This window comes from Propithecus coquereli, unplaced genomic scaffold (genome assembly GCF_000956105.1).
Source record: "Propithecus coquereli isolate 6110/MARCELLA unplaced genomic scaffold, Pcoq_1.0 Scaffold438, whole genome shotgun sequence".
NCBI classification, from domain to species: Eukaryota; Metazoa; Chordata; class Mammalia; order Primates; family Indriidae; genus Propithecus; species Propithecus coquereli.
The window spans coordinates 386,829-411,050 of NW_012150152.1; the positions used below are offsets into that span (position 1 = coordinate 386,829).

Genomic DNA, 24,222 nt, shown 5'->3' on the forward strand with positions numbered 1-24,222 from the left:
GGCGACAGGCATGTGGGGAAGCGATTGAGTCAGTCCGTTTGTGGTTTATGGCCCGGCTTGGACAGACCTGTTTGGCATAAGGCCAAGGCACTGCACGGAGGAGGGGCCCTGAGGGGAAGGGGGTTAGAATCTGTGCCCAACCGCAGGGTGTGGGCTGCCCCAGGGATGGGAGGGGAGCGGAGGTGAGCATGAGCCAGAGTCCAAGGCTGGTAGGAGGGGGTGACAGAGACGGCTTCCTGATTCTCTCCTCACGCGGCAGCCCCCTGCGGGTCCAACTCCTCTCTTTGCACTGCTCCCTGGAGCCTGCCCAGCCTCCTCCCAGCGGTTCAGAACCTTCCTGGCAGCTGCAGCTGCCTCACCTGGCACCACTCCCCAGCTCCGCGGGCCTCCTTCCTGCTGCTCAGCTCTGAGCCTGCGTCCCCCTGCCAGGAACACTGTTCCCAAACTCCGCCAAACTGGCTGCATCCCCACATGCTAATTTGAAGCCCCCTCCTCCTTAGGACCCCTTCATCTCACCCCCTTCCCTTGGGAATGACCTTCCCCCAACTCGGGCCGCCTGCGTTGAGACAGCCCCTCCCCCAGTTGAATCTTCCGGTGGGCCTGGCGCGGTGGCTCACGCCTGTAATCCTAGCACTCTGGGAAGCTGAGGCGGGCGGATCGTTTGAGCTCGGGAGTTCTAGACCAGCCTGAGCAAGAGCCAGACCCCCGTCTTTACTAAAAAAAAAAATAGAAAGAAATTGGCTGAAAGACCAGGTGCGGTAGCTCACGCCTGTAATCCTAGCATTCTGGGAGGCCGAGGCGGGCGGATCGTTTGAGCTCAGGAGTTCGAGACCAGCCTGAGCAAGAGCCAGACCCCATCTCTACTAAAAAGAGAAAGAAATTAATCGGACAACTAAAAATATATAGAAAAAACTAGCCGGGCATGGTGGCGCATGCCTGTAGTCCCAGCTACTCGGGAGGCTGAGGCAGGAGGATGGCTTGAGCCCAGGAGTTTGAGGTTGCTGTGAGCTAGGCTGACGCCTTGGCACTCTAGCCCCGGCAACAGAGCGAGACTCTGTCTCAAAAAAAAAAAAAAATGAAATCTTCCCGTGACCGCGACACGTGCTTAAGTTCCTCTGTGGCCATTGCGTGAAAACTCACATCTCAGCGCACTGAAGGGCATTTTGCGCCCAACCAGACGAGGTTCCTGCAACAGCCCGCAGGGGCAATGCCTGGCGTGGGGGAGGGAGTCTGGGCAATGTGGGAAGTTAAAAAAGGTCTGGGCGCCGTCCTTGACTTGAGACAAAGAAGGCAGAAGTGCAAAAGGAGACCTAAATAGCGGATTCCTTTAGAACGAAGTTGCTGGGGGAGCCCCGGGACCTCCAGGACGCAGCCCTTGGTCTGAGAGCGGAGCGGAAGCGTCCCGAAGTGTTGTTTCTCAGCCTTTGATAGAGAGGGAAACTGAGGCTGAGCAGCCGGCGGGGCCACCGGAGGGTGCACATGGGGAGCGGCGAAGGGGCGGGGCCTTGGAGGCTCCCCCGGACGCTGGGCGGTCAAGGCGGCCGCGGGCCCAGGACGCAGCTGGGGGCGACCTTTGCGCGGGGCGGGACCCTGGCAACTCCGGCCCGGACGCGCCTCCGCGGAGCAGCCGAGCGCCCTAGAGGCCGCGCCAGGGCCGAGCCGGGGTCCCGGCGGCGCAGCCATGGACATCCCGCCGCTGGCCGGCAAGATCGCGGCGCTGTCGCTCGGCGCCCTCCCGGTGTCCTACGCGCTCAACCACGTCTCGGCGCTCTCGCAGTGCGTGCGGGGAGGGGCGGCGGGAAGGACCGGAGGGGGCTGCAGGGAGGACGCGCGGGTGACCGGACCCCGCGGTCCCTGCGCCCCCGCCCAGCCCCGACCCACCCGGGAGGATGGGGGCTGGGCTACAAGTGTTCCCACCTCTAACCGGAAGTCCCCTTCCTGCAGGGGTTGCAGGCGCTCTTAGGATGTTTGGGATCTGGGTAGAAGGGATGTTGAGGAGCAGAGCCTCCGAGGGCAGGACTTTGGAGGGTTTCTGGGTATTTCCCAGAGATGTGCCCAGCACAGGTTCCAAAGTCGCCAAGGGTCAAAGTATTGTCCCAGATAAGGTCCCAGTGTCACACATGCCCTGCTCCATCGCTTCTACCTCAGGCCTGGGACTTTCTTCCAAACCCAGCTCAACTCAAGCCATGGGGTAGTATCTTGACCACCGGCCTGGCTCCCCTGGGTAGGAATTCCTGTCTCCATCTCCTGGGACCCTGGGTAACCCAAGTTGCCTCTGGAACCTCAGTTGCTTCATCTGTGGAATGGGCACAATCCTAGATCTCATCCCATAGTTATGGCTAAGGATTGCCAATTGTGTCCTGATCTTATCTGAGTACTATAATTGTCATTGTTGGTCAGATGGGACTGATATGGAGATCTTAGGGGCAGAGGGGTTCGTGAGAAGGTGGGGCCCTGGAGAGTGTGGGGAAGTGATGTGTGACACTCCTGCCCTCTCTGAGCCTTGGTTTGCCCACTTGTGTTGAGGGATGCCCAGAGACCTGTTAGCTATACAATGAGTCGACCTGTCTTATCAGTTAATGGGGAAAGATCGAGGCAGCGGGAAGGTGGAGTTGATGGAGGCATTTGGACTTTAGCTGGGAGGAGTTGGGAGCCTCTGTAAGGTCTACAGAACTGAACACTAGAAACCCTCCAGTATAGGAGCTGGGCCTGGCCACAGAGGGGCTTGGTGTTGTTGAATGACTGACTGAACAAACTGAGTCAAACACGAATCAGCAAATGATGGGATAAACATCTCTGTACCTGGCCAAAGCTAGGCAATGATCCCTTCTGGGGTGTCAGGGAGGGCTTCCTAGAGAAGGAACAATGGAGATGGGCCATGAAGGATGAGTAGGAGTTTGCCAACTGGAAAAGACTTTTGGAAGTTTTTTTCAGAAGGGAGAAACAGTGTGAGCAAGAGCAGTTTCAGGGATGGCATTGATGGACAGACAGTTGAGCGTCATCTCCTGGAGCTTCCTGGAGCCTGCCCTTTCCCCCACCAGGAAGGCTGGGGTGAGGCCTCAGCACGAGGCCTGGTCTCCCTGACTTGGTTTCCCTCCCCACAGCCCGCTGGCGGTGGCATTGATGAGTGCCCTGATCCTAGGCGTGCTCTTCGTGGCTATCTACAGCTTGTCCCATGGCGAGATCTCCTACGACCCACTCTACGCTGGTGAGTCAGTGGGAGGCCATGGGGAAGAAGACTGTCTGGGCCTCCACCATCAGACTTGGGGCCATTGCAGAGCCTCCTCCATCAGACTGTAGTCCTTTAAAGAGCTCCCATCAGGCTAGAGACCTCAAAGAGACTAGAACACCCCCATTAGGTTGGGGAACCTTGAAGAGCCTCCCCCTTCAGACCTGGGGCTCCTGAGAACAGGGACTGCATCTCCCCCATCAGACTGGCAGCCCCTGAAAGACTGTCCCTTTCCGTCACTCTGAGATCTCCCGAGGGCAGGGACAGTGCCTCTCCCATGAGACGGGGGCCCCCAAAGGCAGGGACTGTGCACCGCCGCCAGACCAGGGACTTCTGAGGGCCAAGCTGTGCCTCCTCCATCAGACATGTAGAATGAAGCAGGGCTGTGGTCATGTAACCAGTTGGGTGGGGCAAGGGACTGGGCCTGGAGTCCTTGCCTGGAATCTTTTTTTTTTTTTTTTGAGACAGAGTCTTGCTCTGTTGCTAGAGTGCCGTGGTGTCAGTGCTCTGGGCTAGAGTGCCGTGGTGTCAGCCTAGCTCACAGCAACCTCAAACTCCTGGGCTCAAGCGATCCTACTGCCTCAGCCTCCCGAGTAGCTGGGACTACAGGCATGCGCCACCATGCCCGGCTACTTTTTTCTATTTTTAGTTGTTTGGCTAATTTCTTTCTATTTATAGTAGAGACAGAGTCTTGCTCTTGCTCAGGCTGGTCTGGAACTCCTGAGCTCAAGCAATCCTCCTGCCTTGGCCTCCCAGAGTGCTAGGATTACAGGCGTGAGCCACCGAGCCCCGCCTGGAATCTTAAATCAACTTCAAGCCCCGCCTTATAGCTGGCTTGAGCCCGCCTATGCCTAAACCCCGCCCACACATGACCCCGGCCCCACCCACGCCGGATCCCCACCCACCCCTGGCCCCGCCCCGCCCCCTCTCCCCGCAGTCTTCGCGGTCTTCGCTTTCACCTCCGTGGTGGACCTCATGATCGCCCTTCAGGAAGACGGCTACGTGGTGGGCTTCATGGAGTTCTACACCAAGGAGGTACGCGGTGGCGGGGGGGCGGCTGGGGATGTCCCTTGCCCCACTGCCGGTCTGAGCATCGCACCTGCCCGCACAGGGCGAGCCATACCTGCGCACGGCGCACGGAGTCTTCATCTGCTACTGGGACGGCACCGTTCACTACCTCCTCTACCTGGCCATGGCCGGCGCCATCCGCAGGAGGTGCGGGGGATGAGCGGGGTGGCTCCTGACCCTGGGAGAGAAGTCAAGACCTCAGGTGGGGTCCTGGGCCAGGGTGGAGCCAGAGGTGTCTGTAGGGGAAATCGGGAGGGCTTCCTCTAGGGCTCCAGCCAGGGGTGGCTGGGAGAAGGTTCCAGGGAATGCCATCAAGGGTGTGTGCTGGTGGCCGGTCATTGCTTGTACCCACCCTGTGCCTGGATGGATTCCCCAGTTCAACTCTCCGTTGTCCCTTCCATCCTGGGCAAAACCGAGAGGAAGCTGGGGAACCCAGGCTGGTCCCTGGGCCCTGGCTGGGGCTCTGAGTCTGGGGGCGGCTACCTGCTGATCACCCCTCGATCCCCTGCCCAGGAAGAGATACCGGAACCTTGGACTCTACTGGCTCGGATCCTTTGCCATGAGCATCCTGGTGTTCCTCTCGGGAAACATTCTGGGTAAGGACTCAGCTTTGGGGAATCCTGTCCCCCTTGGGCAGCGCCATTTCCCTGCTGCCCCCCGCGTTGGATCCTCCATCCCCTCCTCGGAGTCTGCAGAGACCCCCTCCTCTCCATAGGCCTGTCCACAGCCTCAGTCAGCAGCCTACACCTCTATGCCCCATCTCCTCTCGGAGGTGGGGAGGAGCCCAAATTCTGCTTCCTGCGCCCGATACTGGTCTCTGAGCCCAGAAGTTTGGCCCAGAATGCCCTTGACACAGGAAGGGAATTTTACAGTGGCTCCTAGGGAGAGAGTGAGAGCGTCACAGTAGGTCTTGGGGGACAGAGCAGAGAAGACAATCCTGGATGTTGGCCTGGTGTGGCAGAGCCCGGCAGAGGAAACACCCGAGGTGTATCCACAGGGAGCACAAGAAACGGCTAGAGTAGATCTGTATTCAGAAGATAAATCAAAGCAGGCCAGGCTGAGGAGCATGGACACCACCTTGTGGGCACTGGGGAGCCATGGAAGGTGTTAGAGCTTGAGCAAGGATGTATTTGTGAATCAAGATATCCAGCCAGGGCTCTGGCATGGCCCAAATAATGGGTCCAGCCAGGCCAGGGAGACCCTTGCCGAGTGATGCCCTCTCTCCCCCGCCACGGCAGGCAAGTACAGCTCCGAGTTCAGGCCCTCCTTCTTCCTCACCTTCCCCTACGTGCTGGCCCCATGCTGGGCCGGCATGAAGGTCTTCAACCAGTCCCGGGCGCCGCCCTCCTGCACCCCCACCATGGTGAGTGCCCCCCGGCAGGCCTTGTCCCAGCGTGCCTGCGTGTCCCCCATTTGGTTAAAGAATTTGTCTCCTTGGTCATGAGGCAAGAAGGGAGGAGCCTTTATGGAGTGCCTGTTGGATGCCAGACCTCTCACGCTGTCTCTGTCTCTTGTGCCGTCTCTGTCTCTCTCTCCCATGGGGCAGGTGCAACAGGAGCAAAGAAAGGGCCTCCTGCAGCGCCCGGTGGACCTGGCCCTTGTCACATACCTCATCCTTGCTGGCTTCTTCACCCTGTTCCGGGGCCTGGTGAGTCTGCGCTGTGCAGCCCCCGCCTCCCCGTCTCCAGCCTCCCTTCCCCAACCCACCGCTGCTGCACGTGCAGAAAAGCCACTGCCCTTCTGTCTAATCACCCAAGGAAGTTCTTCATCAAGTCTGACCTGAGTGTTCCATGACAAAGCCCCATTCCCTATAACCTTCTCTCCAGCCAGAGGGACAGAGCCTGGGCTGAGAGAGGCCAGAGGAAGGGGTGCTGTCCCTGCCCAGGAGCGTTGGGGAGGCTTCCTATAAAAGAGATGTCTGAGGTGGGTAGTGGTTTTGTCTTTCTGCCCCAGGTGGTACTTGACTGCCCCATGGATGCCTGCTTTGTCTACATCTACCAGTATGAGCCATACCTGCGGGACCCTGTGGCCTATCCAAAGGTGCAGGTGAGAAGGCAGATGGAAGGAGAGGGCCCTACTCCTACCTGTAGGTAGGGGTGAAGTGCCAAAAGCACAAATGGAATATATTATCCTACCAAAAAAAAAATATAGATATGGTCTTCAGGTATGGCTGGATCCAGGAGCTCTAGGAGAGCTCTGTCTCTGGGCTCTGCTTTCTTTGTCTGGCTCCACTCTCAGGCAGTCCCTTTGTGGGGTGGAAGGGACAGCCTAGGGAAGCTCTAGGCTGCCATTCACCTGGAGGAACCACCAGCCACCCCAGAGCAACATGAGCCCTTACTGCCCCAGACCTTATGCACAAGTCTCAGGCAGGCTTGGACTGACCCAGCCTGAGTCACATGCCCATTACTGGTCATTATGGCCAAGGGGCTGGAATGTTCTGAATGGTCAGGCCAGGCTCACGTGCCACTTCTGGAAAAAGGTGGGTGGGCTCAGTTTGTGTGTATGTGAGGGAGTTGGGGGCAGGGATCCCCAAGGAAAACAGAGAAGCACTTTGCAGAGGACCTGAGTGGGGCCTGAGGCTGCCCAGATCCTCCCTTGGGCCCACCAGCTGGGTTAGCCGTTCATCTGATAGACTGTGTCCTTCCCACACTCCCCCAACAGATGCTGATGTGTATGTTCTACGTTCTTCCTTTCTATGGCTTGGCCACCTATGCCCTCACCTTCCCTGGTTGCTCCTGGCTGCCCGACTGGGCCTTGGTCTTTGCTGGAGCCATTGGCCAGGTGAGGTGGGAGGTGGGGGGTGAGTGGGTGAATAGGCATGTAGGGGAGGTAGTTTCTCCCTAGCCATCAACTGCTTTTCTGTTTTCCCTGGGCAGTGCAGTGACAGTCCCCCAAGAGACCGCAGCCCCAGGCCCAATACTCCAGGATTCTCTTGTGTGGGGGACACAGAGCCACATACAGAACTGGGGTCAGAAATGGGAGAGAAGGAAGGACAGGGGCTGAGAGGTATTCCAGAGGGGAAAAGTTTCCTAGAAGCAGGGGTATAGCAGCTGGGCTTTGACATATGAAGATGAGTTCTCCAGGCAAGGAAGGACATTCCAGGAACAAGAACAGCATAAAGAAAGGCACAGAGGGGGGCAGTGATTTGGCAGGGCTGTAATGTGGGTAAAGGCAGAGATAAGAGAAATTGGCAGCTAGATAGTGAAAGCTTTGAACTCTGGGATTGGAGGCTTGTGCTGAGGGTAATAGGGAGCCATGGGGGGATTGTATGAGCAGTGGAAGGCCTGTTCAGAGTTGGGGGCCTGTTTACGGGTTCCTGATGGAAAGGGCTAAAGCCTGCGCCCAGGCCAGGGCACTAGGGACCAGGAAGCCATCTATGGGGTAGAATCAACGAGATTTGTGTCAAGAGCTCTGGGTAGGGACGACTGGGAAGAGAAGCGGATCCCAGGTCAGAGAGATGGGGTGCAGGACTTGGCAGACAGGTGAAGATGGGTCTTCTGGTTAGGTAGCTGGGGAGAGGCTCAAAGACAGGTGGACAAGGACAGAGAGGGACAGACAGGACGTGTGGGGACAGGAATATTTGGAGACTGGAGAGGAGAGACAGGTAGGTTAGCAAAGCCAGCAAGATAAGGATGGTGATCTTCTGGGCTTTGCCTGACTGCTGTCTGGAAGACCCCCGCGGGGGATGTCAGTGACACTGGGACTTCAGTCCCCTCCTGGCCCTGACATCCCCCTTTCCTGTCTGGCGACCAGGCTCAGTTCTCGCACATGGGTGCTTCCATGCACCTGCGCACGCCCTTCACCTACCGTGTGCCCGAGGACACCTGGACCTGCTTCTTCCTGTGCAACCTGCTGTATGCGTTGGGCCCCCACCTGCTGGCCTACCGCTGCCTGCGGTGGCCCGCTTTCTTCCTGCAGCCACCGCCCTCCGGACCCCCAGCGCACCATAAGAAGCAGCAATGAGGAGGCCATGGGGCTCCCCAGAACTCTGTTTACACACCCAGCTGGCCCTGCCCTGCGAAGGGTGGGGTGGGTTTTTTGGAGGCAGGAGGGACGTCTCCAGGTGTCTTCAGTCCTGGCTTTGGTGGTTCGAGGCCAGTGGGTAGGATGGGAGACCGATGGCCAGGTGTTCCTGCAAAGAGAGCCTCGCACAGCTGTCACCACGCCCCGACCCCCACACGGACTCTTCCACCCCCTCCCAGAATTTATCCATCATCCCCGCAAGGGTCCTTTTAGTAAAAATACTTTTGATGTCCAAAATGTTGCTGCCTGAGTGTTTCAGGGCACAGGAGTGAAGGACCTTCTCCCTGGACCTCACGAGAGCCTACCCATCACTGCTATAGTGGCTGTCGCGAGACAAAGGTGTCAGAATAGCAGAAGCGAGCCTCTGGTTGGGGTACACAGCTGCACCTTCCAGATAGGGAAAACCGAGGCCCAGGATGGACAGGAGACCTGCCTAAGGTCAGAGTTAGGAGAGAAAAGTCCCTGCTCTGCCAATAAATCATAACTAATAGCATAGCATAGTTAACAAATACCATGCCGAGGGCACACCTCAAGTGCTGTGTACTGAATCTCACCCCATATTCCAGATGGGGAAAGTGAGGCTGGGGAGACAGCCAAGGGGCTGGGGGAAGGGCCTCACCCCTTCCTGGTTTTTGATTTTTGAAAGTGGGTGAAAGGCCAGGTTTCGGGGGTGACTGGGTCAGGGGCTTGACCAGACGTCCCTGCTCCCTGCCCTACCAACACTTACCAGGTCGTACCGTATGTCTGGCCATTGGACCTGCACCACAGAACCGGCAGTCCGCTTCCTGGGGGTGGAAACAGGCTCAGGGAGGCAAACCATCTCCTCCAAGGTCCCACAGCCAGTGAGGGGCCCTGTTGGATTTGGACCGGTGGCTCCAGGTCCCGTAGGCAGAGTGTGATCATTGTGGGGCCCCCATCCTGCAGAGTGAGCACTTTTTGGGTGCTGGAGCCCAGGACTCCACAATGGTCACCCAGTGGACAGATGGGTAAACTGAGGCTTTCAGGCCAATCCCTTTAACCAGGTCACTTGGCCCTCCTGCTAAAGCCGGGTAACCAATATGAAAGACTGGGGACTCCATCAGCTGCCTCCTCCCCCTCCATTTTAAAGATTATTAAATCAATTAAGGTTCAGAGAGGTTCTTCCCTTGCCTAAGGTCAGCCAGCAGGGACATTCCTGGCTCTGCACTCAAAGTCCAGAGCGGGCCTTCCTCCGTCCACGCACCGGGCCACCTCTCCGCGGAGCAGTGGGCCTCCGCGTCCCCTTTAACGCCCCCCCCCGCCCGCCTCCCTCCTCCCCTTGCAGGCAGACGCCGGGATTGCGCCGCCTGCAGGGACCTGCCCAGTCCTTCCCCGGTGTGCGGAGCGCAGTCCGGGCGCGTAGGGGCCGCTCGCCGGGGGCGCGAGGGCACGATGGTGAGTGGGGCACGGGCGCAGGGCCCAGGCAGGTAGTGGGTCCCGGTGTCCCCGATCTGGGATTCTGTCTCCGTGTCTGAGAATCGGTGTCCCTCCGTGTGTCTCGCCGTCTCTGTCTCTCCCTTCTCTGCTGTCTCTCACCGTCTTGTGTTTCTCTCTCTTTCTGGTACTCTCTCCGAGTTCTCTCCCTCTCTGTCTCTCCATCTTTCTCTCTCTCCCTCTCTCTCTTTCTCCCGTTTTTCTCTCCTTCTCTGTGTGTCTCTCTTTCCCTACCTCTCCCTGTCTCTCCCCCCTCTTCTCCTGGCCCCTCTCCCTCTCCGTCTCTGTCTCTGTCTTCCCTTCCCCTTCTCTGCGTGCGCACTCTCTTCTCTGTCCCTCCTGCTTTCTCTCCGTCCCTGTCCCCTCTCCGTGCGTCTCTCCAGCTCCCCGCACCCTGCGAGCGCTTTGCTGCAGTCTCCTGGCGCACGGATAACCTTGCTGCCGCCGCTCCAGCTCCTCCCCCATCCCAGCCGGGCGGGCCGGAGGGGGAAGGAGGGGGGCTCCGAGCCTTGGGTGTTGGGGGTCCAGGGTCAGGCGGGAAGCCGAGGCAGGACTCAGGGAGGGCAGCCCAGGGGCGTGGGCTTCGCGCAGGAGCGAGGGTGAGGTCCCTGGAGGGTGCGGGATAGGGGGATGACTTCCAGTCTTCTCCTTTGGAAGGGGGGGTCTTTGAGACCCCGGCCAGGGTGGGGACCTGGGTGTGAGAGAGGTCCTGGCCGAGGGGAGGGCGGGCCGGGGAGCCGGTCTTCTGGAAGGCAGAGGCTGGGAGGCTAGACTGAGCGCCGTGTGCCCCCAGGTGTGCGCTCGGGCGGCCCTCGGTCCCCGCGCGCTCTTGGCGGCGGCCTGGGGAGTTCTGCTGCTCACTGCCCTCACAGGGGCGCAGCGTGGCCGGAAGAAGGTCGTGCACGTGCTCGGTGAGTCAGGGCCACCGAAGCAGGTCTTGCCCCGCGGGAGCCGTGGCCAAGATTGATCACTCGGGTGCGGGGAGGAGGAGGAGGGAGGAGGTTCCTGACCGCCACGGTCCCCCCAGCTCCTCTGCATCTGAGCCCCTTGCCCCCTCCCTGAGCCGCTGACCCCACCCAAGTCTTCCCACATCCTTTCTCCAGGGACCTCTTCCCCAGGGTCCCCCTTCCTTCCCTAAGCCCCCTCTCTGAACCCTGCCTGGTCGCCCGCAGAGGGTGAGTCAGGCTCGGTGGTAGTACAGACGGCGCCTGGGCAGGTGGTAAGCCACCGGGGTGGCACCATCGTCTTGCCCTGCCGCTACCACTACGAGGCAGCCGCCCACGGCCACGACGGCGTCCGCCTCAAGTGGACAAAGGTGGTGGACCCCCTGGCCTTCACCGACGTCTTTGTGGCCCTGGGCCCCCAACACCGGGCATTCGGCAGCTACCGCGGGCGGGCCGAGCTTCAGGGCGATGGGCCTGGGGACGCCTCCCTGGTCCTCCGCAACGTCACGCTGCAGGACTATGGGCGCTACGAGTGCGAGGTCACCAACGAGTTGGAAGATGATGCTGGCATGGTCAAGTTGGATCTGGAAGGTGACCAGCCCGCGGGCAGGAGGAAGCTTACTTTTAAGGGAGGACAGGGTGGGGGAAATTGCAAGGGACAGAAACCAAATCAATTTGGCCTGAAGGAACTTAGGGGCTCGCCTAGATGTGATTGAGGGTGACTTTGCTCCCTAGGGACATTGATAGTGTCTGGAGACATTTTAGGTTGCCCCACGTGGAGAAGTGGGCTGCTACTGGCATCTAGTGTGTAGAGGCCAGGGACAGTCCCTCACAGCCAAGAATGATCCAGTCTGAAATGTCACTAGCGGGGTCCTTGAGAAATCCTGGGGTAGGATCCAGGCACAATGACATGCACAATGACATGCACACCATGTCGGAAACCCATCCCTCATCTCTGCTTCCCTGAGGCAGGTTTCCCCTTATGGAGCCAAAAACAGTTCCAGGCTTTCAACTTCCCAGCTTAGCAACTGATTTCCTAAGAGCATCAGCTAGAGTCCCAGAGTTGTCCTTCATTGGCCCAGCTTGAGTCATGTGCCCAAGTGGGAGCCAATGGCTGCAGCTCAGAGATGGGATGCTCTGATTGGCTGCCCATGGAGCTGGGAGGTAAGATTTCTATCTGAGGAATTCCCTCCCACTTGGTTTGCCTTCCTCAGTCCACCCTAGAAGTTTCTAGGAGAGATTTCAGGGCCTTCCCTTGCTGGACTCCCTAACTGGTACAAATGACAACAATAATAGCAGCAGCTCTCCCAATAAAGAGCGTTTTCTATGCGACAGGTGCTTAGCTGAAGAGTTCTCTGGAGTATCATTTAATTTCCCCCAGACCCTGAGGGAGACAGCTATTACCAGCAAGTGGGCGACTGGCTCAGGGAGGCTATAGAGCCCTGCCCCAGGCACGTGCTAGTGAGTGGCAGAGCCAGGATTCAGTCCCCGGTCTGTCAGCTCCAGGCCTGGCCCCTGACTGCCTCTGTCCTGGGTCTGCTGAGTGTCCCAGCTCACCCCAAGCCCTGGCCCTCAAACACAGACACACAGAATGCTCTTGAGCTGAGCCGACTGTGAGCCCAGTGAGGGACCAGATCCAGAGTCATAAAAACTGAAGGTGGAAGGGACACCAATGGGTACTGCACTGGGCAATGCTGGGGGATTAAAGGGGTCTTCTTCCAGGGGCTCCCAGTCTGGGGAAGTCTGGATACAGACATTCGCAGCTCTGTGGGCTCAGGGTTAGACTAGAGAGAAAGACCCAGTACTGGGGGAATGTCAGAGGCAGGGCAGACTGAATGGAGGAGAGTTTGGGAGCTGGGTTTTGAAGGATGAATAGGAGTTCAACAGGTGGAATAGATTGGAAAAAACATGAGCAAAGGTCTCCAGTGGCGGAAGAGGGGTGGACAAGATTAAGTACGTTAAGGAGACAGGTCAAGTGAATCCCAAGCTTAAGGGAAAGGGAGCCAGCCATAAGGGTATGAGCTGGGGAGGTGCATAGTCAGGTCTGAGGCCAAAGGGAGGGATAGATTAGAATGTCCAGCTTGAAAAGTCACGTGGCACCCCAGATATCAGGTGTATGGGGGCGGGCTGGGATGCCCAGGCTGATCCCCGTGCGCCCCCCCATCCCCAGGCGTGGTCTTTCCCTACCACCCCCGTGGAGGCCGCTACAAGCTGACCTTCGCGGAGGCGCAGCGCGCCTGCGCCGAGCAGGACGGTATCCTGGCCTCCGCTGAGCAGCTGCACGCGGCCTGGCGTGACGGCCTGGACTGGTGCAACGCGGGCTGGCTGCGCGACGGCTCCGTTCAGTACCCGGTGAGCCAGCCCCGGGAGCCCTGCGGCGGCCTAGGTGGCGCCGGGAGCGCGGGGACCAGCGGAGGCGCCAACGGGGGCGTGCGCAACTATGGGTATCGCCATAACGCTGAGGAACGCTACGACGCCTTCTGCTTCACGTCCAACCTCCCGGGTGCGTAGGCCCCGCCCCCAGACGGGTCGCTACCCCACCCCACCCCCCTCCCTCCAACCCCCGACCCCGGGCCCTTCTTCCCCACCCAGCTCTGGGCGATTGGAAACAGGAGACCCCTCTCTCCAGACTGCCACAGCGCAGCAGTCGAAAATCGCCAGACACCAACACCGCCCTGGCCCGAGGGTGGGGTCCCGGGCTGCACTGGAGCTGCGATCCCGCGGCTGGAGTCCTGGGCTGGGGTTGGGGGGCGTCCTGAATCGCGGGGCCAGTCGGGGCAGCGGTCCTTACAACCCGCCCCCCTCCCACCCCTCAGGCCGCGTGTTCTTCCTGAAGCCGCTGCGGCCGGTGCCCTTCGCGGGAGCAGCGCGCGCGTGCGCCGCTCGCGGCGCGGCAGTCGCCAAGGTGGGGCAGCTGTTTGCCGCGTGGAAGCTGCAGCTGCTGGACCGCTGCACCGCGGGCTGGCTGGCCGACGGCAGCGCGCGCTACCCCATCGTGAACCCGCGCGCGCGCTGCGGAGGCCGCCGGCCGGGCGTGCGCAGCCTCGGCTTCCCGGACGCCACCCGGCGCCTCTTTGGCGTCTACTGCTACCGCGCGCCGGGCGCCCCGGACCCTGCACCTGGTGGCTGGGGCTGGGGCTGGGCCGGTGGTGGCGGGTGGGCAGGAGGCGCGCGCGACCCTGCTGCCTGGACCCCGCTGCGCGTCTAGGCCCGGAGCAGGCAGACGGCTGGGGCGCTTGGCCGCTGGTCTAGTGCCCTGCGGTCCCTGGAGGCTGGCCACATCCCCTGTGGTCCCTTAGAAACTCAGCACGCCCCTGGGGTTTCTTGAGACTGGCCAGTCCTGGCAGACTAGTACCCTGGAATTCCTTGGAGACTGGCCAAGCCCCATGTCTTCTGGACAGCGGATTTTGCCCCTGCCCCAGCTTTCTCCACGAGAAGGGCCACATGCCCTGAGGACCTCAGGAGGCCAACAGACTCCCCAGTCTCCTGCAGACTGGCCGCGCCTCCCAAGACCAAGTGTCATCAGACAACTGCTCCCGCGGTCTCCTGGAGGCTGGACCCCCGGGATTGTCTGGAGACTGGCCACGCCCCTTCTGCATCTCCCTGGAGACTGAAAACTGATCCCTTGTGGTCACCTGGACACCGAACCCCCCCATCACCTGGAGAGAATGTAGAAACCTCAGGGTTCACACCCCCGTGGTCACATGGAGACTCTGGGCTCAGGCACTTCTGCTCCCTCATGGAGACTTGGGGACTGGGTAATCCCATTCTCCCCTTCTCCCTGAGAGTCCCCTGAAGTTTTTGGGTGACAGAAATCCATCCCTAAGTGGCTATGGAGGACAGTCCCTCTCCTCCAGTTTCAAGGGAGAACACTCTCATCTGTCACCTCAAAGACAGATCGTCATGCCCCCAGCTGTATTTATCTGGAGGGAGGGCAAACCCGCCCGCCCCCGACGGCCCCTTCTCCGGCTGTCACCAAAGAGACCATCTCCTGAGGCCCAGGGACCATAAGACCCATGTCACTCATTATGGAGACCAGCTGCCCTGGTTTACCACTGTCACCATGGTGACCAGTCCAGCTTCTACCTGTCGCCTAGAATCACACACCCCTTCCCAAATCGGTCACATCCATGGAGATGGTGCCTCCTTCCTCCAGCTGTAACTATGGATACCACACAATTCCCATCACACCAGCCCTCCAGCCCAGAGACCTACAACTCTACTTCTGGGTGTCCCCACCCTGACTGACGACCAGGGAGATCATCCTCTCCCTAGCTGTCCCCGGGGAGACCCAACATTCGGTTCTCCTGCTGTCACCATGGAAACAGGCTGCCCCTTTCCCCAGGCCCACTGGACTTCCAGGCCATCCCCCAAGCTCTGCCCCTTTGGAGGACAGCTTGGACCCCACAGCCATTGCCATGGAGACCAAACTCTGGTGTCTGAAGTAACAGAACACCTGTCCCCCTAAGCTTTTTCTTGTCGACAGAGCCCAGCCCCACCAAGCTGTCACCATAGAGACTGTCAGTGTTGTCCCCATGACAACCGACTTCCCAGCTCTCAGGAATGTCTTACCATGGGCCCAGTGTCCCTGGTGTCTCCCCCTGGGCTGCCTCCTGTGCCCCATCTGGGGCCTGATGGCTGCCCCTTCCCCAGATGGACTGAGCCCCAGACAGCATTCCCAGACAGGGCTGGACTTCAGAGCTACTGGCCACCCTCCATTTGCACGCTAACTACATGCCAGACTGCAGCTGTGCATGAGATACCCTTGCAACACCCGGGCATTTAAATGGTCGCCCTGTGGATGAGGAAACTGAGGCTATGGCATGCTCAGCAAACACTGAGCTTCCCCTTGCTCTCTGAGACCTCACTGAGTTGCTCCCTCCTTCCCTGACTCCCACCCACATTTTCCTCCTCAGAGACCTAGAAGCGGTGGAATGTTTCTTCAATTTCACAACACACCAGGTTCTAAGGGGCCATTTGCGCTAAGCAGTCAGGACCCAGCCAGACTCCCCAGTGCTGACAGTCAGCTAACGGGAGGTGGTCCGTGGACAAGGCCACCCCAGCCACAGGAGACTCCGGCTCCGAGGTCTTACCTGGGGGATCATGGAGTCCCTCCTGGACCCCTCCTTACAGTCACATCCATCTCTTGGTAACCCATCTCCAAGTTGTGGAACCAGGTGGGCTTCGGTTCGAATCCTGTCTCTTCTTGCTCACTGTGTGACCAAGTGACAAAACTCCTCTGAGCCCGTTTCCTCCTCTGCACCAGGGCTGTTCTGAGGTCCCCGTGAGTGCAAAACATACAGCAGGGGCTTAATAAATCCTTGTTTCTTTTGATGAATTAGAAAATGAGGCAGCCAGTGAGTAATTACTTTATAAATGCACTTCAGTGGACAAAATGTTTAGCAGCTGGGGGTGCTTGGTTTTGATTCTGTTGGGAAGCAGTGCCCCTCATTCCTCAGGCCCCTGCCCTGTCTCCCAATCTCTCTCTCCTCTTCCTTCCCCCATCCTGTTGCCACTCTCTCCCTTGAGCCACCCCCCATGGTTCCACCCCTTGTCAAGCCTGTCATGACTAGATCATCGACAATACCCAGGGCATGAAATGTGGGAAACGGCATGGGGAGTTCCTGCACCAGGAAGCCAATGAGATTGCACACTTTCCCTCATATGGGTGTGTGGGGGTGGTGGGGCCTGAGGAGCAATCCAAGGTTCTAGAACACAAACAAAGCAAGACAAGAAAAAAGTGTGAAGTCCTGGCGTGGTCGTAGGAGTGGGGTAGTTAATGTAAACCACTCATCCTTCAATACCACCTGCGAGAGACTTTCTCAAACTCCTGGCCTCAAGCAATCTTCCTACCTCAGCCTCCCAAAGTGCTGGGATTACATGAGCCGCCGTGCCCAGCAGCTTCTAGAAACTCAAATCGCTCATCTGAAGCAGGGGTCCAGCCCCTTGGTAAGGCTACCAAGCTCTCCAGCTGGGCCTCAGCTTCCTTAAATAGGGAAAATGCTAAGGGGCATGTTTCTGGAGATGAGTGCATGGAATTTCTTCCATCTGCCTTTTTGCTGATATCATTTCTCCCTTCCATGGATTCCAGCTCCCTGATTTTCCCTTGAGTATTTAAATTTCCCTCTTCTCTTTCCATGAGGGGCAGTGGGGCTGACTCCACCCACTTCTGGCTCAGCCGATGAAGTGCCGTGACCCATCTTCTTGGGCAACCCTGATTGGCCCAGGTGTGGGCATGGGCCCAAGTAAACCAATGAGACTCAGTCCCTGGGATTTTGGTGGACTGGTTTGGCCAAGGGAACCTTCTTTCTGATCAAGTCTCTATTCTGTTAGAGTGGAGACCTCCAAGGCCCATCTGGAGACAGCTAAGGAATAGTAACCTGAACAGAACTCTTCCTGAAGCCAGATGTTCAGAAAAAAATTCCTCTCTCTCCTGTCCTCCACCACCCAGTCCACATCCCAGAAATATCCTGTTTCTTACATGTCCTTCCAGAGATGTTTTATATTCATTCAAACAAACATGCGTACATACTTCTCTTCCCCATTTTTTACGCAAATGATAATGTGCAATCTACACTTTCTTATATTGTGGTAAAAGTCACAGGTCATAAAATTCACTATTTTGGCTGGGCACAGTGGCTCATGCGTGTAATCCCAGCACTTTGGGAGGCTGAGGCAAGAGGGTCACTGGAGGCCAGGAGTTCAAGATCAGCCTGGGAAACATAACAAGACCACCAGCTCTACAAACAGTTTTAAAAATTAGCTGGTCATGGTGGCGTGCGCCTGTAGTCCCAGCTACTTGAGAGGCTGAGGCAGGAGGATTGCTCGAGCCCAGGAGTTCAAGGCTGCATTGAGCTATGATTGCATCACTGCACATGAGCCTGAGTGACAGAGCAAGACACTGTCTCTAAAAATAATAAAATTCACCATTTTAATGCAAACACATAATATAACCTGAAATTATGCTAATATAAAAAGCATGATATAAAATTAATCATTTTAAAGTGAACAATCTGGAGGCAATTAGTACATTTCCCAATGCTGTACAACCACCGCCTCTATCTAGTTCTGAGATATTTTCATCACCCCAAAAAAAAATCCCGTACCCATTAAGCAGTCACTCCCTATTCCTCCCTCCCTAAGCTCCTGGCAACTGCCAATCTACTTCCTGTCTCTATGGATTTGCCTATTCTTGATATTTCATATAAATAGAATCACACAATATGTGGCCTTTTGTGTCTGGCTTCTTTCACTTCGCATCGTGTTTTCAAGATTCATCAATATTGTAGCAAGTACCACGACTTCATTCCTTGTTTGAATAATACTCCATGGTCACGATGTGTATATGCCGCATTGTTTCAATCCCCCATCCGTCTGTCGATGAATGTTTGGATTGTCTCTACCTTTTGCCTATTGTGAATAATGCCGCTATGAACATCAGTGTGCCATATATACCTTCAAGTAACTCTTACTTAATTTTTTTTTTGAGACCTAGATTCTTTATTCTAATATTGTCTTGAGATTGTTTCCTATCATTAGGTAAAGGTCTCCCCTTCCCCATTCTTTTGAAGGTCTGAAGAGTATTTGTTGTTTGGATGCGCCATAATGTTTGTAGCCAATTCGCTTTTGGCAAACATTTAGATCGTTTTCCAGATTTTTTGTTAATGATAAGTACCTATGTCCTCATACACAAGTGCAGGTGTAACTGGAGGATGATAGCAGAACTTGTTTGGTCAAGGGGTCAAAACTTGCCATTTTCATAGTAATCTCCACCTCTTCTTGCAGGTGGGGCCAATTTATCCTCCACCAATAATCTATGCACTCGCCTGTTCCACACATCCTTACCAGCATTGTGTGTTGTCACTGTTCACCTTTGCCAATCTGATAGGTGAAAAATGGTATCTCAATGTAGTTTTCACTCGTGATTCTATTTGTGAAGCTGAGCACCACACCACCACCACCACCGATTTTGACCTTAGGTACAGAGGGGTGAGCAAATAAATCATAAATCATTCTCAGTTCAGGAACATCGTCATCATTGATCTATACAAGGCTCTCTCTTGTTAGATTTGTTTATTTCCCTTTATTTATATGCCCTTCCTTGCGTATCTAGGTGTTCTTGCAAAATGTGTATTAATTTCTTGAGCATCTATTGGCATTTAAGAGCTGGTATTTCCTTTCCTGTGAAATTTTTTTTTTTTTTTTTGAGACAGAGTCTTACTGTGTTGCCTGGGCTAGAGTGCCGTGGCATCATCTTAGCTCACAGCAACCTCAAACTCCTGGGCTCAAGCGATCCTCCTGCCTCAGCCTCCCGAGTAGCTGGGACTACAGGCATGCGCCACCATGCCTGGTTAGTTTTTTTCTATATATTTTTAGTTTTCCAATTAATTTCTTTCTATTTTTAGTAGAGACGAGGTCTCGCTCTTGCTCAGGATGGTTTCAAACTCCTGAGCTCAAACAATCCGCCCGCTTCGGCCTCCCAGAGAGCTAGGATTATAGGCGTGAGCCACTGCGCCCGGCCTCCTGTGAAATTTTTGTTTATATCTTTTGCCTGTTTGGCTCTTGGATTATTAGTCCTTTTGCTATTGATTTGTAGGAGCTCTTTATATATTATGGCAATAAGTCCTTTATTTCTGATTTGAAAAATTGTTTCTAAGTTTGGCATTTGCCTTTTGACAGGTTTTTCCCCCCACTATTGCTTTTATAATAAAGCTGAAACTCTTCACTATAGCTCACATGGCCCAGAGTGGTCCATTCCCTGCCTCTCTGACCTCATCTCCCTCCACTCTGTCTCCATCACTCTGCTTCAGCCACTATGGACTCAAATGAATCATGTTCCCTCTGCAAGAGGACTTTGCTTCTCCCTCTGCCTGAAACTCTGCCTTTCTTCCCCTCCTCATCTAGTTAATGCTACTCCTCCTTTAGATTCCATCCCCCTCTTCTGGAAAGCCTTCCCTGACGAGCCCCCAGGAACCAAATCTGTCCTGTTCACCGCTATCTCCCCAGCACCCAGCACAGTACACAGCTTATAATAACCACTCAGTAAATACTTGCTGAGTGAATGAATGAATGAAGGAAGGTGTCAGGAGGTGACAGGCAGGTCGAACTGTTAAAAAATTTTATTAAAATGTCCAAGAAGTACATTAATGTCCACAGTGCCAGATACCACAGACCCACAGAACACTGCAGCTCACAGCAAAACCAGAACCCAAAGCTGTTCACACGCACACACACTCACAGGCATGCCACGCACGTGGCACACGCAAACACACGCGCATATCCCAAAGGGAAAGATCAAAAGACAAACTGCCCACTTTAGAAAAGACCAGAGCCCCTCCCATCATGGATGGAGCTGGGGTGGGGGCAGGGCAAGGGGCTGAGGGGGTCCAAGGACAGGAAACATAAACCGAGACCCCAGCTCTCCACAAAGAAGTTGTGTCCTCAGTATCCCCCAAACAAAGGAAAAATTTTTTGTGACATGGATCAATGAAGATATTATTATTATTTTAAACTAAGAAGAGTTATCAAAGTAAGAAGTCAAACCTATGTCCCCGGGCTATCTCAACAATAACCATAGGGTGCATAATGTCTCTAGCAGGGGAGACCGAAGACAAGGATTTAAGGGTCCACTTTGCACTGCTCAACCATTTCCTAAATCTGTGTGTGAGTGGGGGCGGGGGGCGCACGAGGGAGCCTCTATGCTTCCGTCTCTTCCCTCGAAGTCCAGAGCAGTGTTTCGGGTCAGACAGACAAAAGCAGGAGCAAATCCTTACTCCTGTCTTGGCTGTGACATTAAAGCACTGCCTTTCCCTTATATCTGAGCCTCAGTTTCCTTGTGTGTAAAATGGGAAAATAATGGACCCGAGGTCACTGCGTTGTTGAGAAGATTCACGGAGATTGTGTGCAGTCCTTAGCGTGGTACCTATTCTATAGCTATCAACTGTGGGGATTACTTCCCAGGAGGGATGCAGGCTCAGTTAACACATTTCTTTCTTTACTGAACCCCTAGGTGGACAATGTATTTACTTAGCTTTCTTTCCTGCAGGGGCTCATTCTCCACTGTGGGGTTTTTAGTGCTAATCCACAGATTTTACCCAGACTGGCAGGGTTCAGGGTGGATAACAGACATGGAGGGAAAACGGTGGATCTTTCCTGCCAGAGATCAGGGAGCTAGATCCTGACTTCTGGTTTGGGGAGGCCTTTTACAGGTTGCAGATCTGGGAAAGGAAGACAAGGTGAGTGCTTTCCCACTTAGAAAAATTAAAAGCTACAGGAGAAAACTGTGTGTGCGTGTGTGCATATGTGTGTGTGTGTGTTTCAGTTTTAACATCGCTCATTTCTCTACAACGTGACCGCAGGTCGGTGTCGCTACTCCAAGTTTTATGCATGTCTAGTCCACCAGGCAATGGCTGGAGACAGGGGTGGGGCGGGACAGGCGTGGGACCCAGGGCAGGGGCACTACCAATGTCTGCTCGAGGGATGGGGACGGGCACTGGAATAGCAAACTTGGCATCTCCCTGGTCCGGGAAGGAGGCTTTTGTCTCCCTGAGAGATGGAGGGGGAAGAAATCTAGGCTCACCTGGCCCTAAACGTCCTCTCGTCCGTGTGTGTGAGAGATTCGTCACACATGCGGAACCACCAAATCTCAGTGCCCGACTAGGCTTGGCAAGGAGTACACTCTCCCTCCACCACCCACGTATTGCTCGATTATTTTCACCCCTAACTCTGCGGGAATGGAGGGAGGCTGTTCTAAAAACATTCCTAAAATTCAATCCATGCGAGCGCCGCACTATGTTTATCCACCAAGACCAGAGACTGCAATCAGGCTGGAGAAGTCCAGGGTGAAGGAAGAGCAGTCAAGTTCAAGCAGTTTCTGCTTCTGTTTAGCCTTCTCCTCCCAAAGCGAATGACCTCGCGTGAAGCCTTCAGCCTGGATTTCAGACAGCCGAGCATTTACTAAGCCTGAATCTCTGTCGGGAAAAGCAAATGCTTAGCGTGAATCCAAACATACACTCATGCAATCAATCAAAGCCTTATTTCGACAACTGGCGACCAGCTGGCAAGAGACTAGACCTACACGAAGAACGTTTGCTGACTGTGCTTCCCTAAGCTGGGACACGCTCCCAGCGCTCAGCCTCACGAGAATGGACTTGTCAGACACACGGCTCTGCCTGCCACGAGGACCTTGTGTACGTAAGAGAGGGGAGACAGGAGCTTTTTACAAAGGATTATGTGTGGGGGGTGTGGTTCGGGGCTCAGGGACTTCCAGACCCTCTTGTTTCTCTCTGGGCTCTGTCTCCCCAGGCGAAGGCTCCAGAGCGGGTGTGGGAAGGGGGTTGTGCTTTCATTTTCCTGGTTCCTCAGCAGAAATTCCCTTCATCCTTCTCCCAGTCCTCTCCTGGGTGTCTCTTGTGTTTTCTGCGCTCCTTGCGAGATTTGTGGTGGTGGTGCTGGTGGTGGCGTTGATGGCGGTGATGGTGTCGCCGCATCCGATGTGACCGTCTGGCTGCAAGGAGGTGGAGGAGGACAGGGAAGGGGTAAAAGGTGGTGAGACGGGCGGGCCCGATGCAGTGGGCTTCCTTGGGGCAGGCTGGTCAACTCTCTCTTATCTGCAAGACTGTATTATCAGGCACACATTAAGCCAATCAACACGTGTAGTAATAGGATGTTTTAATCAACTACAAATAGCTGGGAACCTACGTGAGGGTCTCTGGGGGCAGCCACTTACGTCTGATGCAGACAATCTGGGGCCTGTCCCATTTGCCATTGCTCCGGCACCGGATGGTGGCCACACGGTGCTGGGCAAATCCTTCCTCGCACTGGTAGCGCACCGTGGCATGGACATTGTACTTGGCCTTGCGGGCACCGGTGAGTGAGGCATTCTCCACTGCTGGAGGGGGACCACACAGCACTGGGGACAGAGGAATCTCCAGTCAGGGGAGTGGCCTAGTCTGGGGCTAAACTAGTTTTATGTCCCGTTGGGAGCGATACCCCCCTTAGCAGGTCAGCGGGTCCCTGCCTCTGCCCAGCTCTGATCTCACAGGGTTAGAAGTCACTGTGTCTGTCTCTGTCTCTTCCACCCAAATCAGGAGCTCTTTATGGGCAGCAACCCTCTGGATATAGCTCTCTCCCTAATTTTATGCCAAGTATGGGGCACAAAGGGATTGAAGGAGATACAAGGCAAGAATAATTATCTGAACAAATGGAAAGAAAAAAGGACATGAAAATTGACAAAGAAATAGAAGCGGGAATGAACTAAAGTACAAGAGAAAGGTGGACATGACAATGTACACAAATGGTTTCTTTCATATATAAAGAGCTCTTAGAAATCAATTAGATCAACAAGCTGATAGAAAATTAGGCAAAAGAGATGAACTGACAGGTCACAGGAAAACAAATACATACAAATAGCCTGTCAACATATGCATAGTTGGTTAATCTCATCCTTAAAGATGTGCAAGCTAAGATAACAATGAGATACTTTTTTTTCACCACTTAGATGACCAAAGAACAAAAGCTTAGAATGTGCAACACTGGCAGGGGAGGAGAAAACGGGTGCACTCGCACAGTGATGGGAAGTGCGAACTGGCTGGGCTGACGTTTACTAACAGATAAAAACATGAACCAGTGAACATAAGGGGCAGGAAGTGGGGAGGAAGACGTAAAGTACCTGTGCCCTTCTTGCAGACATAGGGGAGGTTGTAGTTGCAGGGGACGTCATTCCAGCGCCCACTCTCATGCGCCACCATCACGACACAGTCCTCCCCACCCGCGAAGAAATTGTCCGGCTGGTTCTCCCGCCAATTCTCATATTGCTGCAGAATGGGGAGCCGGGGAGATGTTCAGGGGACTCCCGCCCAGCCCAGGTCCTGGCACTGCCTGCCCTGGGACTCCCCTGGCCAAACCCCACAAACTCATCCATTTTCTACAACGGATCACTGTTAGATCCATAGTTGAACAAAAGGTGACCTCAGCCTGGAAGTCTAGGAGGGCTTCCCTGAGGAGGCAGCAGGAGAGCTGAGGACTGAAGAATAGGAAGGATCCAGACAGGGAACAGAGTTCCAAGCAAAGGGAATGGCAAGTGTGAAGGCTCAGAGGCAGGATCAATCTTGTCCTGTTTGAGGAGACCAGTGGGCCTAAGGCTGCTTGACAGAGTTGGGGTGTGTTCAGAGAGTGGGCAGGGGCCAGATCTCATGGCAGAGAAGAGGAGGTGGAGTTTTAAAAATTGTGGCAAAATATATATAGCACAAAATTCACCATTCTAACCATTTTTAAGTGTACAGTTCATTGGCATTAATTACATTCACAATGTTGTGTAACCATCACTACTATTTCCCGAACTTTCTCATCATGACAGACAGAAACTCTGTATCGATTAAGTACTACCAAATCCCCATTCTCCCCTGCTCCCAGCCCCTGGCACACATTGATCTATTATTATTATTATTATTATTATTATTATTATTTTTGAGACAGAATCTTGCTCTGTCGCCCTGGGTAGAGTGC

At 55.3% G+C, this 24,222-nt stretch overlaps 3 protein-coding genes across 4 annotated transcripts in view; 2 read left to right on the top strand and 1 right to left on the bottom strand.

Annotated features, from left to right (window-relative positions):
- Nucleotides 1–1,611: 1,611 nt before the first annotated feature.
- Nucleotides 1,612–8,558, top strand: TM6SF2 (transmembrane 6 superfamily member 2). Of its 2 annotated transcripts, XM_012653997.1 has the most exons (10): nt 1,612–1,776; nt 3,105–3,208; nt 4,167–4,264; nt 4,341–4,444; nt 4,811–4,893; nt 5,536–5,660; nt 5,844–5,945; nt 6,251–6,343; nt 6,959–7,078; nt 8,051–8,558. In XM_012653997.1, exons 1-10 carry the CDS (start codon nt 1,682–1,684, stop codon nt 8,258–8,260), a joined length of 1,134 nt encoding a protein of 377 aa, XP_012509451.1. In that variant the 5' UTR covers nt 1,612–1,681; the 3' UTR covers nt 8,261–8,558. The 2 variants fall into 2 exon arrangements, with proteins under 2 accessions (XP_012509451.1, XP_012509452.1); XM_012653998.1 differs by lacking the exon at nt 6,959–7,078 and having other exon boundaries at nt 8,051–8,549.
- Nucleotides 8,559–9,283: 725 nt separating this feature from the next.
- HAPLN4 (hyaluronan and proteoglycan link protein 4) lies at nt 9,284–14,000 on the top strand. Its single transcript, XM_012653977.1, has 6 exons — nt 9,284–9,306; nt 9,624–9,765; nt 10,566–10,683; nt 10,945–11,307; nt 12,887–13,219; nt 13,533–14,000. The coding sequence occupies exons 1-6, from the start codon at nt 9,284–9,286 to the stop codon at nt 13,922–13,924; spliced, it is 1,371 nt and encodes a 456-aa protein (XP_012509431.1). The 3' UTR covers nt 13,925–14,000.
- An 8,076-nt stretch (nt 14,001–22,076) lies between these two features.
- Nucleotides 22,077–24,222, bottom strand: part of NCAN (neurocan) — a 23,371-nt gene continuing 21,225 nt past the window's right edge. Inside the window, exons 14-16 of the mRNA XM_012654100.1 lie at nt 23,387–23,531; nt 22,445–22,627; nt 22,077–22,222 (exon numbers count right to left, since the gene is read on the bottom strand). Of these exons, the coding sequence (XP_012509554.1) occupies nt 22,077–22,222; nt 22,445–22,627; nt 23,387–23,531 (474 nt within the window). The remainder of the gene's footprint in view (nt 22,223–22,444; nt 22,628–23,386; nt 23,532–24,222) is intronic.

Coding starts and splice junctions, on each gene's coding strand:
- TM6SF2 (XM_012653997.1), top strand. CDS start 1,682: ATGGACATCCCGCCGCTGGCCGGCAAGATCGCGGCGCTGTCGCTCGGC. Junction 5,661..5,843: donor CCTCCTGCACCCCCACCATG/GTGAGTGCCCCC, acceptor CCCATGGGGCAG/GTGCAACAGGAGCAAAGAAA. Junction 5,946..6,250: donor TCACCCTGTTCCGGGGCCTG/GTGAGTCTGCGC, acceptor TTTCTGCCCCAG/GTGGTACTTGACTGCCCCAT.
- HAPLN4 (XM_012653977.1), top strand. CDS start 9,284: ATGGTCACCCAGTGGACAGATGG. Junction 9,307..9,623: donor GTCACCCAGTGGACAGATGG/GTAAACTGAGGC, acceptor CTCCCCTTGCAG/GCAGACGCCGGGATTGCGCC. Junction 9,766..10,565: donor CGGGCGCAGGGCCCAGGCAG/GTAGTGGGTCCC, acceptor GTGTGCCCCCAG/GTGTGCGCTCGGGCGGCCCT.